Genomic DNA, 13,302 nt, shown 5'->3' with positions numbered 1-13,302 from the left:
CCGAGTCATTACCGAAGCACAGCCCACCACCACATTAGCAGGAGTAGAATCTTCAAGACATGTAAATAAATAAACCCAATCCAAATTCTTTAAAGCAACTTTACACAACTATTAAGATGTTTTTAGGATAAGATTCCAGGGTCCAAAGACTAAATACCGAAAGAAGGGCACGTGGAGTTTGGCTCCAGTTCAAGAAGTCTCTAGATGCCGACTGAAGCTGTAATCTCAATTAAGTCTCCTGTTTACCAACAGAACAATCTTACCAAGAGCTATTAAAACACAAGAAAGCCGGCCAAGAGCCACCAGATTAATATATTTGTTTGTTGTATTGCTTATAACGCTCTACTCTGTTGAAGGATTTTCTGTACACTAGTCTTTTCTTTGGCATTTATATGGTTTCGTAAAGCGATCCATTAATAAACAGACTTTTGGGTTACAAAATACAATTAAACTCCCACAGAAAAACATTTTAAGGGATTCAATATTTCTATCAAGTCTAAAATCTCAACAATTATTTCAAGTCCCTAAGCTCTAGCCTATCTTGGCCATAATTCAAAATATACTTTGGGATGCTTCATTTAAATAGAGTGGAAAAGGCACAGATTCTAAATCCCTGTAATTAAAATATTTTCCTAGGGCTCTTGTTAAAGAGTTTTTAATTTCTGTGTGCTGGACTAGCTAAATATTATTAAAAGCTCAAAACTCAAATCACAAAGAGTAAACCAGTAAACATTAAAGAGAGTGCTGTATTCAAGTAGCCTCTTCAGTAAAGAATTAATGAATATTTTGAGAGAAAAACAAACAAACAAAGCTTCTTAAAGCTTCTTCTATCACATCTGACAAAAACACTGTGATACCTGCAATTCTTGGTAGTTCCCTTGAATCAATGCAAAGTTTGTGTTAAATTTCACCAAAACCAAAAATAATCTGTTTCCCTCGTTTTCAAACCAAGCTCTTTTCTGCTTTTGTCTAAAATATGCAGTTAATTTCCAATGTTACAACTGGTTCTTAAAGACTAGTGCACAGGAACATAGGGATACCCAAAGGAAAACATCTGGGAGAGTTTCAGAAGTCTCAGACATCAGCACCTTCACAACATACCGCCCTCAATTAGTGCAGCCCGTAACACCAGAGTAACTGAAAATCAAAGGTATTTATCATTCAAGCTTTTAGCCCCACAGCTTTATTGCGGGCTGGAAGTCCACAGCTTTATATTGGTAATGGTGACCAATTACACACCACATTATACACGTCCATGTCATCAATTACAGCGCTAGAATATTGGCTTTTGAGGCTCAAAACAGCACGAAGGTTTTGGTGTCGTGACTCTCACATTCTCACTCGGAGGATTTGAGAGGGCGGGTGGAAATCTCATCAGATACTCACGTTGCACGGAACTCGTAAGAGTGAAATGGGACAAGTGACCAACCAGTGGTTTTAATCAGCACTATCAATTTAACACCAGTTGTCACAGGGAATTTATTCTTCTTAACGGCTCACCACTCAGGTGGTTACGTTTTGAACATGCCATGAGAGCCGTCCCCTTTGACAGCGCTGAAGGAGTCTGCTCATGGGGCACTTTGTGTCTTTGTTCATCCAGTTCTTGCAGTGGTACTCAATTAAAAACCAAAAGCCCCACCATGAAATCCTTAAAATAAGTGCTATTAATTGGGACAGTTATCAAAGTATTTTAATTTTAATTTTTAATTTTTCGCAGTGTCTCTTTTTATGTTTAACTTCGTATGTCCAAAGTCTTCCCAGGACACTCTTCCGCAAACTGAGCAGGCCCTTGAGTTTCAGAGAGATTCCCTGCCCAGCCTCAAAGAGTCTACATTCAACACAGAAGCATCTACATTAAAAGCACAATTCAAATCGTGATGAATGCTTGTAAAAATATAGCAAACACATTTTCTTATGTTCCCATAAGCATACGTAAGCAGATACTACTCGATGAGCTGCTAAATAAGAGAAGCAATCAAATATAGTCATCTTCTGACAATGCAAAACAAGCCTTTACATTTTCCATTTATGATTGGATTTTTGTTTTCTTTAAACAAAGCATTAAATAGTACCTGATCTTTCATTCTTGCTTTTCTTGGTAGTGTGACTGCAATTTCTGTATCTGTTGTTATACTACCTATTCTCTGTTCTATTCCACAACTGTTTTCCTTTAATGCTGCTTCCACCTTTCCTGTAGAAGGAGCTGGGGAGGAGCGGGCTGAATCTGCAGGACGAGGTGAAATGCTTTCCATTCTCCTAGTGCTGCCACTATCCTCCTCCTCATCATCATCACTAGACAAAACAACTAAACAGAAAATATTACATTCTCAACCACTACGTTTTTCTGGAACAGAAATTTCTTTTCAAGCAACAGCTTTAAAAAAATTTATGGAATTGTCCTGCAGTGCCAAAAAAGTCCACATTTATCATCATATTATGCTTTTAATAATGTTTATTTGGAATCTGCTCACAGGCGCTCTCTCCCTTATTTTTTATTTCTCACAACTAACTACACAAGAAACGGGTATCATTAATCCACCTCCAGACACAGAGGTGAAGCCATACACTTCTTGGTTCAAGCAGTGAATAATGTAACTTAAGAAAAACTGGCAACAAATTGTGACTGACATTATTCAAATCTGCAAGACAACATGGTCTAGTAAACTAAGCATGGAACTAGAAACATCATTTCCCAAATTTCAGTTCTTTTCTGCTTATAAATTAATTCGAGTTTACGCAGAGAAAGCACAACAATAAACATTTTACAAATTATGAAATTCAATTAAATGCACAGCTCAAAAAGAAAAGAGGGAAAAACATAAAATTAAAAAAAAAAATAAATAAAAATCAAAGACTGTCTTTCCCTTTGGGACAATGAATGATGGAATTCTGCCAAAAAATGTTTGTCTTAAAATTACAAAGTGTAAGTCTCTAAAAATAAGAAAAAAAACCACCAAACAACCCTCCCCCCCCACCCCCCAAAAAAAAAATCATGGAATAATATTTGTTTTCCCCAGTGTTCATCTTTCTCAGGCAGTACCTGAGTATATGAAAAGGGAATTACAAAAAGGTCTGTCCCTCTTCCCCAAGAACACATCCACAAAAAAATTCCATGTAAAATCAGAAATGTAAACCTGCGAGGACAGTTCCTTCATTACACAGTATTTTCGGTTTCAGTGTATGGCTACATTCATAAAAAGGTACTTACTTGGATCGTTCAGTTCGGACGGTCTCGTACTCCTCTGTCTTAAGCTTCCTGTCATTTTAGGACTTTTCGTCCCAGTGATAAGACCAACTTTTCCGTTCTGTCGTAACATAGAATGTCCTACAACTTCATTGCTCAGTAGAATATCCGTCGGACCTTTCCCAACAGCAGAACTATAAAACTTCTTTGTGTTGAACCCTGTACCTGAAGATTTTTGTCCTGTTGAATTCTGATGTATTGAAGAACGTGATAAAGGCCCCACAGATTCACTTAAAGCCACAGTTTGTCTGGAGACTCTTTGCAAATCCTTTAGAGAAGCACTTTCACAATGTCGGCATTTGGTCTGATTTTCATTTGCCCGCCCACAATTTGGACAATCAGTAGAATAATCAATTTGTTCCAAAAGCTAGAGGGGAAACACACACAAAATCAGTAATTGCCTAAGTACAAAGTATCATTTCCAAATCTTGCACTTAATTTCTGTTCAGAATGAAGACAGACAACATCATATTAGCAATTAGAACAAGCAGAGAAAGCAAAACATTAAAATACAGTTTGATTGTTTTTCATTTAAGGAAAAAACAACACTTTTGAATTGTTCAGAGGTTCCACAAACCTCCCATTGATCACCTGCACACTTCAGCAACTCACAGCTCGTGCAAATGCATACGGTTCATGACCAGCGCATAAATCATGTCAAATCCCTTTGCTGTAATAAAGGATCAAAATCTTAAGCCATTTAAAAAAAAAAAATAAAAAAAATCCCCAGAGTTGTGAGTGAATCCAGTTGCAGCAGGACCTGTTCCGTATCCTCAGGGAACGGAGTAAGGATGTATCCTCCTCACTTGATGTAATTACCAATTTAGACATTTCCGGAATCAGTGGTTGAATTTAAATCAACCCTTTTAACGATGATTACAAATGTTATCAATCCCTTTTGAAATCTCATAACGGATCGTGTGAAAAATACGGGGGTTTCACCTTTTTTAAGCTTAGTGCTTGATACTTTCACCACGGGCAGTCAGCTCTTGTGTCTGAGAAACAGTTAAGTGGTTTCCAGTCACGACATTCGATGGTCTCAACTTTACAGATTTCTAAGACAGGCATGGGAAAAAGTACCAGATGTAATTATTAAATACTGTTTACAAGCCAAATCTGTCTGATGGCTTTGGAAATGAAATCATGTCCCTGGAACAACGTAATCGAGTCGGCGCTTTTTCATCGGGGAGCCCAAGAACAGGTTGTTTTAGCAACGTGGTCGGGGACACCGAGCTGCTGATACTTCCAAACACAGCTTCTGCCCTCACTCTCCAGGTGTATCCAGCGCGGGAAGCAGCTCTGGAAGTCAGCAGTGTGGCTTTAATGGGGAGGAATACGCTTAAAGCACTCCTGGCATCTAAATCTACATGGAGGCTTCCAGAGGCAGGAGTTCCTGCAAACGGCTCATCCAGCCACAACCGCCGAAGCCGCTGCTCTCCTTCCTCTCGTGCTAATTCACATCATTTGTAAAGGAAAAAACTCTACGTGTTAAAAGATGGCCTTTGTTAGATCTTCAGACTGAAAACTGGTTTATCAAGGCAGTGACAAGATTCCATTTATTTTAAAATTGTTTTCTTCAATGATCACTTCAATCCAGAAGACTCTTTTCTTGTCCCTAACCTCGGACATAAGCAATAAGTGTTTCACTTCTTTAAACAAACATAAACAAAGTTATCAATGTAATGATTAAAACAAAACCCACTGAACTTTCATGTCTTTTGTTTTGTTTTTAAGTGCTTTGCTACTTCATTACTTAGCTTTTATAGATCGCATCTATATAGATATGTCACATAGATCAAAAATTCATCTATTAAAATTTCCAAGTAACACCATATTAATTAACTAAATATATAAAGGGAAATGTGTAAGATAGTAGCAAGTGTTTCACACTAACAAAGAAATACAGTCTGACTTACTCTCTAATACACAGAAGCAGTATTATATAAGCTGATTATAAATAATAATCACAGATCTACTGCTTTTTCTTTTTTTTTTTTCTTTTTTTTTTTTTTTTTTAAATCCAGAACTCCTTACAGGAAGCTTTGCTCTGACAGTCACACCGTGTGCCCAGTATGTGGGCATTACGAATCTTCCACAGTAACTTGGGAAGATGATAAGAAATACAGAGAGGCTTCCAGGAATTTCCAAAATATCTTACATCTGATATTTGGAAAAGTTCCAGACAGAACATCCCGGTCAGCTGCATCCAGGCCAGAGAAGGCCATTTGGATACTGCGCTATTTTCACTGAGGAAGAGAACACCATAGTAAGAAGGACTCTCATCTTCGGGGCACCTCTGTCTTTATTGTTATAACAAGTACAGAAAATCATGACACTTCAAAAAAAAATAAATTCTGTTATAGAGTAGAATATTGTTCCTCTATTTTCATAGACAGCAAACCAAAATTATCAGTTTCTGCCTTATTGATCAGCCAATCAATTTAAACACAGGTTCTTTTGCTTTTTCATTACAGCATCTAGTTGTTCAAATCAGAAAATGGGTATTTCAGAGCTAGTATCAGTATTAACACTTAAATATCTCTATCTTTTTTTTTTTAAATTTCATGATCTATATCTTTCTCCCAACTCTAAGGATTTTTAGAACATCGTCTTATTTTACAACTGAACGCCTGTTTTTAAAATATGCATCAGCTTTTAAAGTTAAAGAGAAGTTCACATGTTTTTGAAATCTAACCCACCTTTAACTGGCTTAAGCATTTCTTTGTAGCAGAAGAGAGAGTCAAGTCAGACTGAAAGGAATTGCAGTGACGTTTCTGTTGCACTTTTCTCTTAATTTCCGATTCTGATTCCGATTCTGACTCTTCTGTGTTTTCCATTATACTGTCTAGGAGGGAAAAAATGCAAGAACTGTTAACAGGAAATGTCTGCTCAGGTGCTGCTAAAATTACTTCTTTACATACACTAACTTGGGCTAAATATAAACACCTTTTTTAAGACCCCGCTTCAAGTGTCTCATGATTTGCTGTCTCACAAACATCCTACTAATTGGAAGACATCTCAAAACTAAGGAATCACTTGTTTTCAAAAAACAAACAATAGTAAGTGGGTTTTTTTCTGAGTTAACTTATTTTTGCGTAGAATTGAGGAAGTTCTACTTAAATTACCTAAAAAAGGCAGAGCAGAATAGCTGGCACCGCAGGTTTACAGACTGTATCTGTGTCCTTACTGACAAAGCTCAACCAAACACAGTCATTTTTCATTTCATTTTCATTTGCACAAACTTGTATAAATCTAGACTAACAGGATATTATAAGGATAGAAATAGATACACTAAAAATCACACAAAGTTTGGCGCCGTACCCACCCAAAGCAGGTATTCGAAAAATTCTTCTGCTTAAAAGAAGCGAGAACCGTAAAGGTAACTTACCCACTCCTTGAGAGCGCGGTAACCTGATGTGCTCTGCTTCCACCTTCTGAAGCTGAGGGGGGTATTCTTTTCTGGAAAGAAAATTAGATACACGGTTATTCTTTTGACAGGCACCATTATAATTTAGCCGCGATTTTACATGGACAAAGTAAACCTGAAATGTATCTGAAAGCTACAAATAAATAACTTCTCCAATTACATGCTATTTGTACACTTAAGAAAATACGAGCAGAATGCTGGGAACAGCTCGGGTAAAGGTCTCGGGAATGTTTCTGATCTAAACCCCTTTGACAGGAACCAAGAGGAGTCTCCCACTTTCAGACCCAAGTCTTCAAAGACTGAAACATCCACCTCCTCCTCCTCTTCCATGAAGCACAAGATAGAGACTTTTAAAATCCCAAACCAGAAAAAAATGTTATTTTCGTATTAAAGTAGATTGTAAGTACCACAACTTAAATAACAGGAAGAGAAGATGCAAAACAGAGGAAAGGGATCCAGTGTCAAAAATTGTTGTGGCAGCTCTAAGTCAACTGGGGCTTCCTGACAGTTTAACTCCATTAGCAATTCAAGGTCAGGTTTGAAGTTGCTTTGAGTTAGAAACAAAAGCGGAGACAGTTTTAAACACTACGTTTCATTTGAAAAAAACATGCGATCTTGGAGACAGTAACAGCCCTCTGACAAGAGGAGAGCAGCTTCAAGTGCCTCCTACTAGTTTCCGTTCCTGAAAAAAACCAACACCAAAAAAAAGGCAAAGGCCACCACCACGAAGTTTTTCCAGCCGATAAAATGAAGGCTGCCCCTTCTCAGCACGGTGTTTGTTGGCATCTGACTGGCTGCAGATCCATGGACACCTTCTCCAGTAAAGCACTCAGTACACTGAGCGGTTTAATTCGGTGTGGCGCAGAAAGGGAATGGAAACTACAGTTGCTCCTTTTAAAATCAAACATGACAGCTATCTTTAAAAGGACTACTTGGAAAAGAAAAAAAAAAAATCTTATAAGAGATTAGAAAACACACAGCACTTCAAACCAAAAGCCTTCTTGCTGTTAAATCCGAACTTAAAGTAACAGTCTCACGTTTCAAAGGAATAAACGAGGGATCAAATAGCTAAACAGAGCAAGATGCAGGACTATCTACATACTGTGTCCAGCAGAAAAACCAAGAAATACAATATTGATTCCTGTTCTTACCATTCTAGCAAGTATTAAAAATACACAATTTTTTTTTTGCCTTTTAGATTTCCTAAAAATATTTCTGAGATTTAGATTTTGCTTGAAGAGCAAGGCTCCATGCTCGGAGATTCAATCATTTTAGGCATCTCAGTTACCTCATCCATTTTAAGCAGTTTTGATTTTAATCCCTTTAACTACAAGGGAGGTAGACCAGGATTTCAGAAAAGCAACCTCAAGAAGTAGTAAAGCATCAAATAGCAAAAAATTAATTACAATTCCAAGAAAGATCAGGCTTTTCCCGCAAACAGACAAAAGCACTGAGCTAAGTCTGGACTGTGGAGAGTCTTGAACTTTTGACACATCTTACCAGCTAAATGGTACAGCATCCGTATAATGGTACAGTGTCCTTATAATGGCACAGCATTCTTAACTAAACGTCTTTTGCCCAGACAGAACGGTGTTACTGATTTAGTATTTTCAGCGCACATTCAAGACTACTGCCGTAGTCCTTTGCTGATGGAATTGGACTTTACTATCTTCACCTTGGGCTGGTACACAGACCTCTGTGACACCCTCCAGCCAAAACAGAATATTAAAATTTCTTCTCTATTAAAAAAAGGGGGATGACAACGACAGGGGACACAGACAGGGATGGGACATACAGGTATGACAATTTCTGTCTATGCCAGAAAGGAATAAAACCAAAGAAACATCTGGATCCAGGAATTTGGGATCTTAGGCTGTCTTAGATCAGAGCTTTCAAAACTACTTATGATCTGGTCTGAGCCACAGCAAAAATACCCTGTATGTGCAAGGCTGCACCAGCTCCTAACCAGCCACACCTATGATGATGGCAATGACTGAAACTAAATTTAGCATCTCTTGCCTAAATCATCTTCCCCTGCCAGGACAGCAACAAAAAGCAGGGAAGGAAAAAGAACATATGCAGTGGTACTGGAGTAAGGAGCAGCAGGTGTCCCCAAGGGAAAATGAAGACGAGCAGCATGCAGCTCAATCCTAGCATGCCATGGCACACAACGCCAAATCAAAAACATTAATAGCTGGATGGTTAACTAATAATACAACACACAGAGATACAGGAAAAAGTACATGAACTCAAAGCCCAGGCAGCAGGAGGATCCCTTCCCTGGCTGGTGAGTAAGTCTTTGGTATTTCTTTTAAGAAATAACAAAAGGCAGTAAAAAAGAAAGGCTTTTTGAAATAAATCTAGAAAATCCTTAATTCACAGAGAACAGATAGACACTAGATTTCTGTGTTATTTATATCATTATTGGTTAAACATTATATGCACTGATTGAACAATTCATCCTGATATCAAGCGTATAATGCCAAAACACACCTACATAGACAGGATATTTACACAAAAAAAATCAATGAGTTCATTACTGTCAAGAAAACATTTCCACTAACACATACATTTAAGCTACATAAGAAGAAAAGCAAATGTATGGTATTTCATATTGCTAACAAAATATTAACAACAGTAAAACAGATGCAAAATGAGTGAGAAATGAGCTGAAATGAGCAATGAAAAACCAGGGTGCCTGGTTTTGCTATGCATTTTCTGTTAATTGCTTTAACATCCACAGCAATGCAATCAAATCCTCTCATGAGATGGCAGAGTGGAAGCTGTTAAACACCCTATGAAGATTTGCTTCAGAACCATTCTATTACACAAAGTTTGGTGCTCTATGAAAAGAATTAGCAGTGAATTCTTAAATTCCAGAGAAAGTTAGAATTTATCTATTTCACATTGGATATATAAATAGGCAGATAAATATCCAGTGGAAATGTACCCAAAGTTCACATTAACACAGCATTATCTAGAGCTGGATGTAAAGGTCATTTTTTGGTTAAAGGGAGTTAAGTGAACCACAAAAAAAGAACAAAACCAACTACCCCCCCCACACACGAGCAGCTATGACTGACTGGATGGAATATTCTTTAACTAGCATTGATAAAGCACTCATTCAGGCCATTTTCTTAATGCTCATTGCCATGCTCATTTCATCAACAGTGAGCTTACCTTTCCTTTCGGTCCAGATTGCTTAAAATATGAAAAAAGAAAAAAAACACATAAGATGTAAAGCCCTACATGTGTTGCACATCACTAAATTCAAGTTATTAAATATAAACGGTAACGGTTTCGTTGCCTCTTGCATTTACTGGAACAGTTTTCAAATGAGCATTATTATTTTTCACAGCATTTTTGTAACATAATTATAAACTCACAAACAAATTCTACTTCACAGTCTAAATATTACATTGTCTTGTCTCTTTTTCAATGTGTAAAATTTGGTTTGTTCTGAATTCAACCTGGTTGTCTCACTTGATTCACTGCAATGAAGAACCTGATGCAACAGAATCCTAACACAGGAACTGAGGTAAAGTCTCATTTCCAATCCCTGATTGCCACGCAAAAGGAGATACAACAAATTTGCATAACAACTTGTTTCCTACTCTTCAAAGATATTTAAGTGTTTAAATTGAGGAAAAAAATAAGTCAGAAAACACTACTTAAATATTCAGGAGACCAGATGCCAACAGCTGCTGGACAAACAAGGATAAGCAGAAGTGACCAGCCCCTCCTGAGGATTTGGCTGAGAAGAATCTCCAAAAATATTTACGAATTAGGCCCACTGGTTCCAGAAGTGTCTCCTTTAGCATCAGTGAATGTGGCTGGTGCTCACAACTCGGGTCCTTTGTACACCAAGACTGATACAAAAATAGATCTAACTCAGCACAGCACGAAGACAACTTGAAACCTGAATCTTTCTCTCTCCTGCCTTTTCAAAACTCGCCATATGGAATGCTGTAAGCTTTTAATCTACGTGGCTGTTCCTCCCAAATAGCAAAAACCTAACAAACTTCTGCAATATATGCATTACAGTAACACAGAACAAACTGGTTTGTGTTTTACTTCAGTCAAATTAAACAGAGTAATAACATTAGAGAGTGATAGAACTCATTCTCCTTTCCTTTTTATAACCAGAATAGAGCAAACCCTCTCTAACCCTGTTACCCAAACCAGCACGACTGAAAGTAAACCAGGTAAAATCACGATAATCCTGCAAAGCGCAGTATGAGAACACCTTCAATCTCCATAGTGCTCCGGGTTCTGGGAAGAGCACACAAGGAATTCAAACCAGAGCGTGACCCCTGCAGCTCGGACTGGGATGGGGGTAACAGCCAACGCTGCAGGAAACTGGGGAAAAACTGCTTCCAATTGGACCTCGCCTTTACAAACAATAACCGCGCGTTTGTGCCGGGCACATCCGAGTTTATAAACCCAGGCAGATCCAAATCATGTCTGTATGGATCCGCATCCAGTGTCTCTGCATCCTTGTTAATATTAATCCTTGTTAATATCCTTGTTAATACATAACTTGGATTCACTGTTTACAGGGGCTGTAAAAAGTCACACTGTTGAGAATTAAAAACTTTAATGCTAAGTGCTAAGGAAACTTAAGGGCAGGAAAAAAAATTCCAGAATGCCTGATTTTTTTGTATAGATAGATAGATATACATATATATGTGTGTGTATATATATACTGTCATTACATTAGCAGCCTTGCTTGTTTTAAAATCATAGAACCATTTAGGTTGGAAAAGACCTTTAAGATCATTGACTCCAACCGTAAACCTAACACTGCCAAGCCCAATAAATCCCATATTAACATAACGCCTTGAAAAGAATTCTCACGTTTACATCTCAGAAATAGTGAGGAATGAGAATCCTGGGCAGATCCAGGAATTGTAACGAGCAGTGTCTCTAGGAATTGCTTCATGCAGCTCATGCATTAAGATTTGTGAGACACACTGTACATCCATGCCGTTCCAGTGCCAAGTCCTGGAGAACAGGCAGTCAATAGGAGGAGACAGAACCCCTGGCCATTAAATGAAGCAAAATTGTCTGAACCAACTATAACACCAGGCTACACTGTATCTGAAAAATCTGTGTTTATCAAAATATTCTTTTGAAATGCCCAATTTTCTTGTACTGGAAGCTTCTATTTGAAATACGAGTGAAACAGATACTCAGCCAGAATTTAAATTAACGTGCATGTGCAAAAAAAGTTGGAGAAAGATGAGAAATACAGTACAAATCACAAGATCCACACTCAACTTGAGAGAGGTTACAACCGAGTTTCATAATTAGCTTGCCCCCTGTGACACCATCCCCACTCAAAGTACCTCACATAAATAACGAAATCACATCAGTGCCAGAGCCTCAATCTGCTCAGAACTAGTTTAATCATGTTTTTATTTGTGGTTATCCTTTCAATAATCCACTATACATTTAAAAACAATACGTTAGGTTAGTTACAACTACTTTCCCCGTGTTGTTACTGATCACCGCACCATAACACAATTCTAGAAATAAAAACAATGTAAAAGAACCCATCTTTGTGTTGCCTATCGATTAATACAGAAAAAAAGCCCAACACCTTACAACTCAACTTCCACGCTACCACCTTCTCTTCATCTGGATATACACCTAGAATTTTATTCTTGGTTTGCCACCCACATTCTCTGCATATACTGCTTTCTAAGGAGACACCACGAGAATTTACTTTTAAATTCAACAATTGTAAAACGTCAGTAAAAACTAGCAAAAAAAAGATACTAAAAAATTCCCAAACAAGTAAAAATGTATAACCCCAAAAAATTACCCAGTTTATATGCACTGCAATTTTGTATTATGAACAGTTAGTTGTTTTTTTTTTTTAAACAACTATTGTCTTCTCATTTATAAACTTACATTTTCCATAACAAGAAACCTTGAGATACCCCTTCTTTTTAAATTAAAAAAAAATAAAAAATGTCAGGAAGCCATGTTCTATCAATTGTCAACCCTCTAAGTCAGAAACAGATTTAGAATCTTTCAAAAAGCAGTCAATTGGGTCAACTGGCAAAAGATACTTTAAATTAAAACCCCTTTGCATAGTTCCTATATAAAGCTCACCCTCAGTCAATTAGATCACCCTGGTTCTGACATCCTCCAGCAGCAAAACATTGCTGGGAATTGTTACGGTTATTTCCTGCCTTTGAAACTCCTAAAATACTCTTAGAGTAAGAGTTAACTGTCTGCTGTTAACGTAAAAGAACTACAGTAACAACCCTAGAAGAAAACACATTCAGAGATCCAAGAAAGATCAGTCTCATGTGATTTTGCTGACTTCAAATCAATTTAATTAGCACTACAGATCAACATTTTATACCTTAAAACCACAAAAAAAAGGTGAAAGATAAAGGCATGGATGCTTAAGAGATGCCCCGTGCTTCCCTCAATGGAATATTGAACAAAATAGTCTAAAAAGGACCACATGTCATAAGAAAAGAGCGTGGCTGGTTCAGCCTAAACCACATTGGTAACAAAAACCTCGTTGTCTTTCAGTTAACTTGTGGAAAAGCTCCGCCAATCCTCCTTAGCCATCCCTGCCTTGCAGTGATGGGAAGAACTGTAAAGAAAAGGG

At 37.6% G+C, this 13,302-nt stretch overlaps 1 protein-coding gene across 1 annotated transcript in view; it reads right to left on the bottom strand.

Moving 5' to 3' along the window:
• Positions 1 to 13,302, bottom strand: part of SENP6 (SUMO specific peptidase 6) — a 57,973-nt gene that overhangs the window by 15,888 nt on the left and 28,783 nt on the right. Inside the window, exons 6-10 of the mRNA XM_074151084.1 lie at positions 9,852 to 9,872; positions 6,633 to 6,703; positions 5,944 to 6,089; positions 3,209 to 3,611; positions 2,073 to 2,305 (exon numbers count right to left, since the gene is read on the bottom strand). Coding sequence (XP_074007185.1) covers positions 2,073 to 2,305; positions 3,209 to 3,611; positions 5,944 to 6,089; positions 6,633 to 6,703; positions 9,852 to 9,872 — 874 coding nt within the window. The remainder of the gene's footprint in view (positions 1 to 2,072; positions 2,306 to 3,208; positions 3,612 to 5,943; positions 6,090 to 6,632; positions 6,704 to 9,851; positions 9,873 to 13,302) is intronic.

Source organism: Numenius arquata, chromosome 7 (genome assembly GCF_964106895.1).
Source record: "Numenius arquata chromosome 7, bNumArq3.hap1.1, whole genome shotgun sequence".
In the NCBI taxonomy this organism is placed as follows: Eukaryota; Metazoa; Chordata; class Aves; order Charadriiformes; family Scolopacidae; genus Numenius; species Numenius arquata.
The sequence above is the reverse complement of the archived record's forward strand: the minus strand, read 5'-3'. Positions and strand labels throughout refer to the sequence as shown.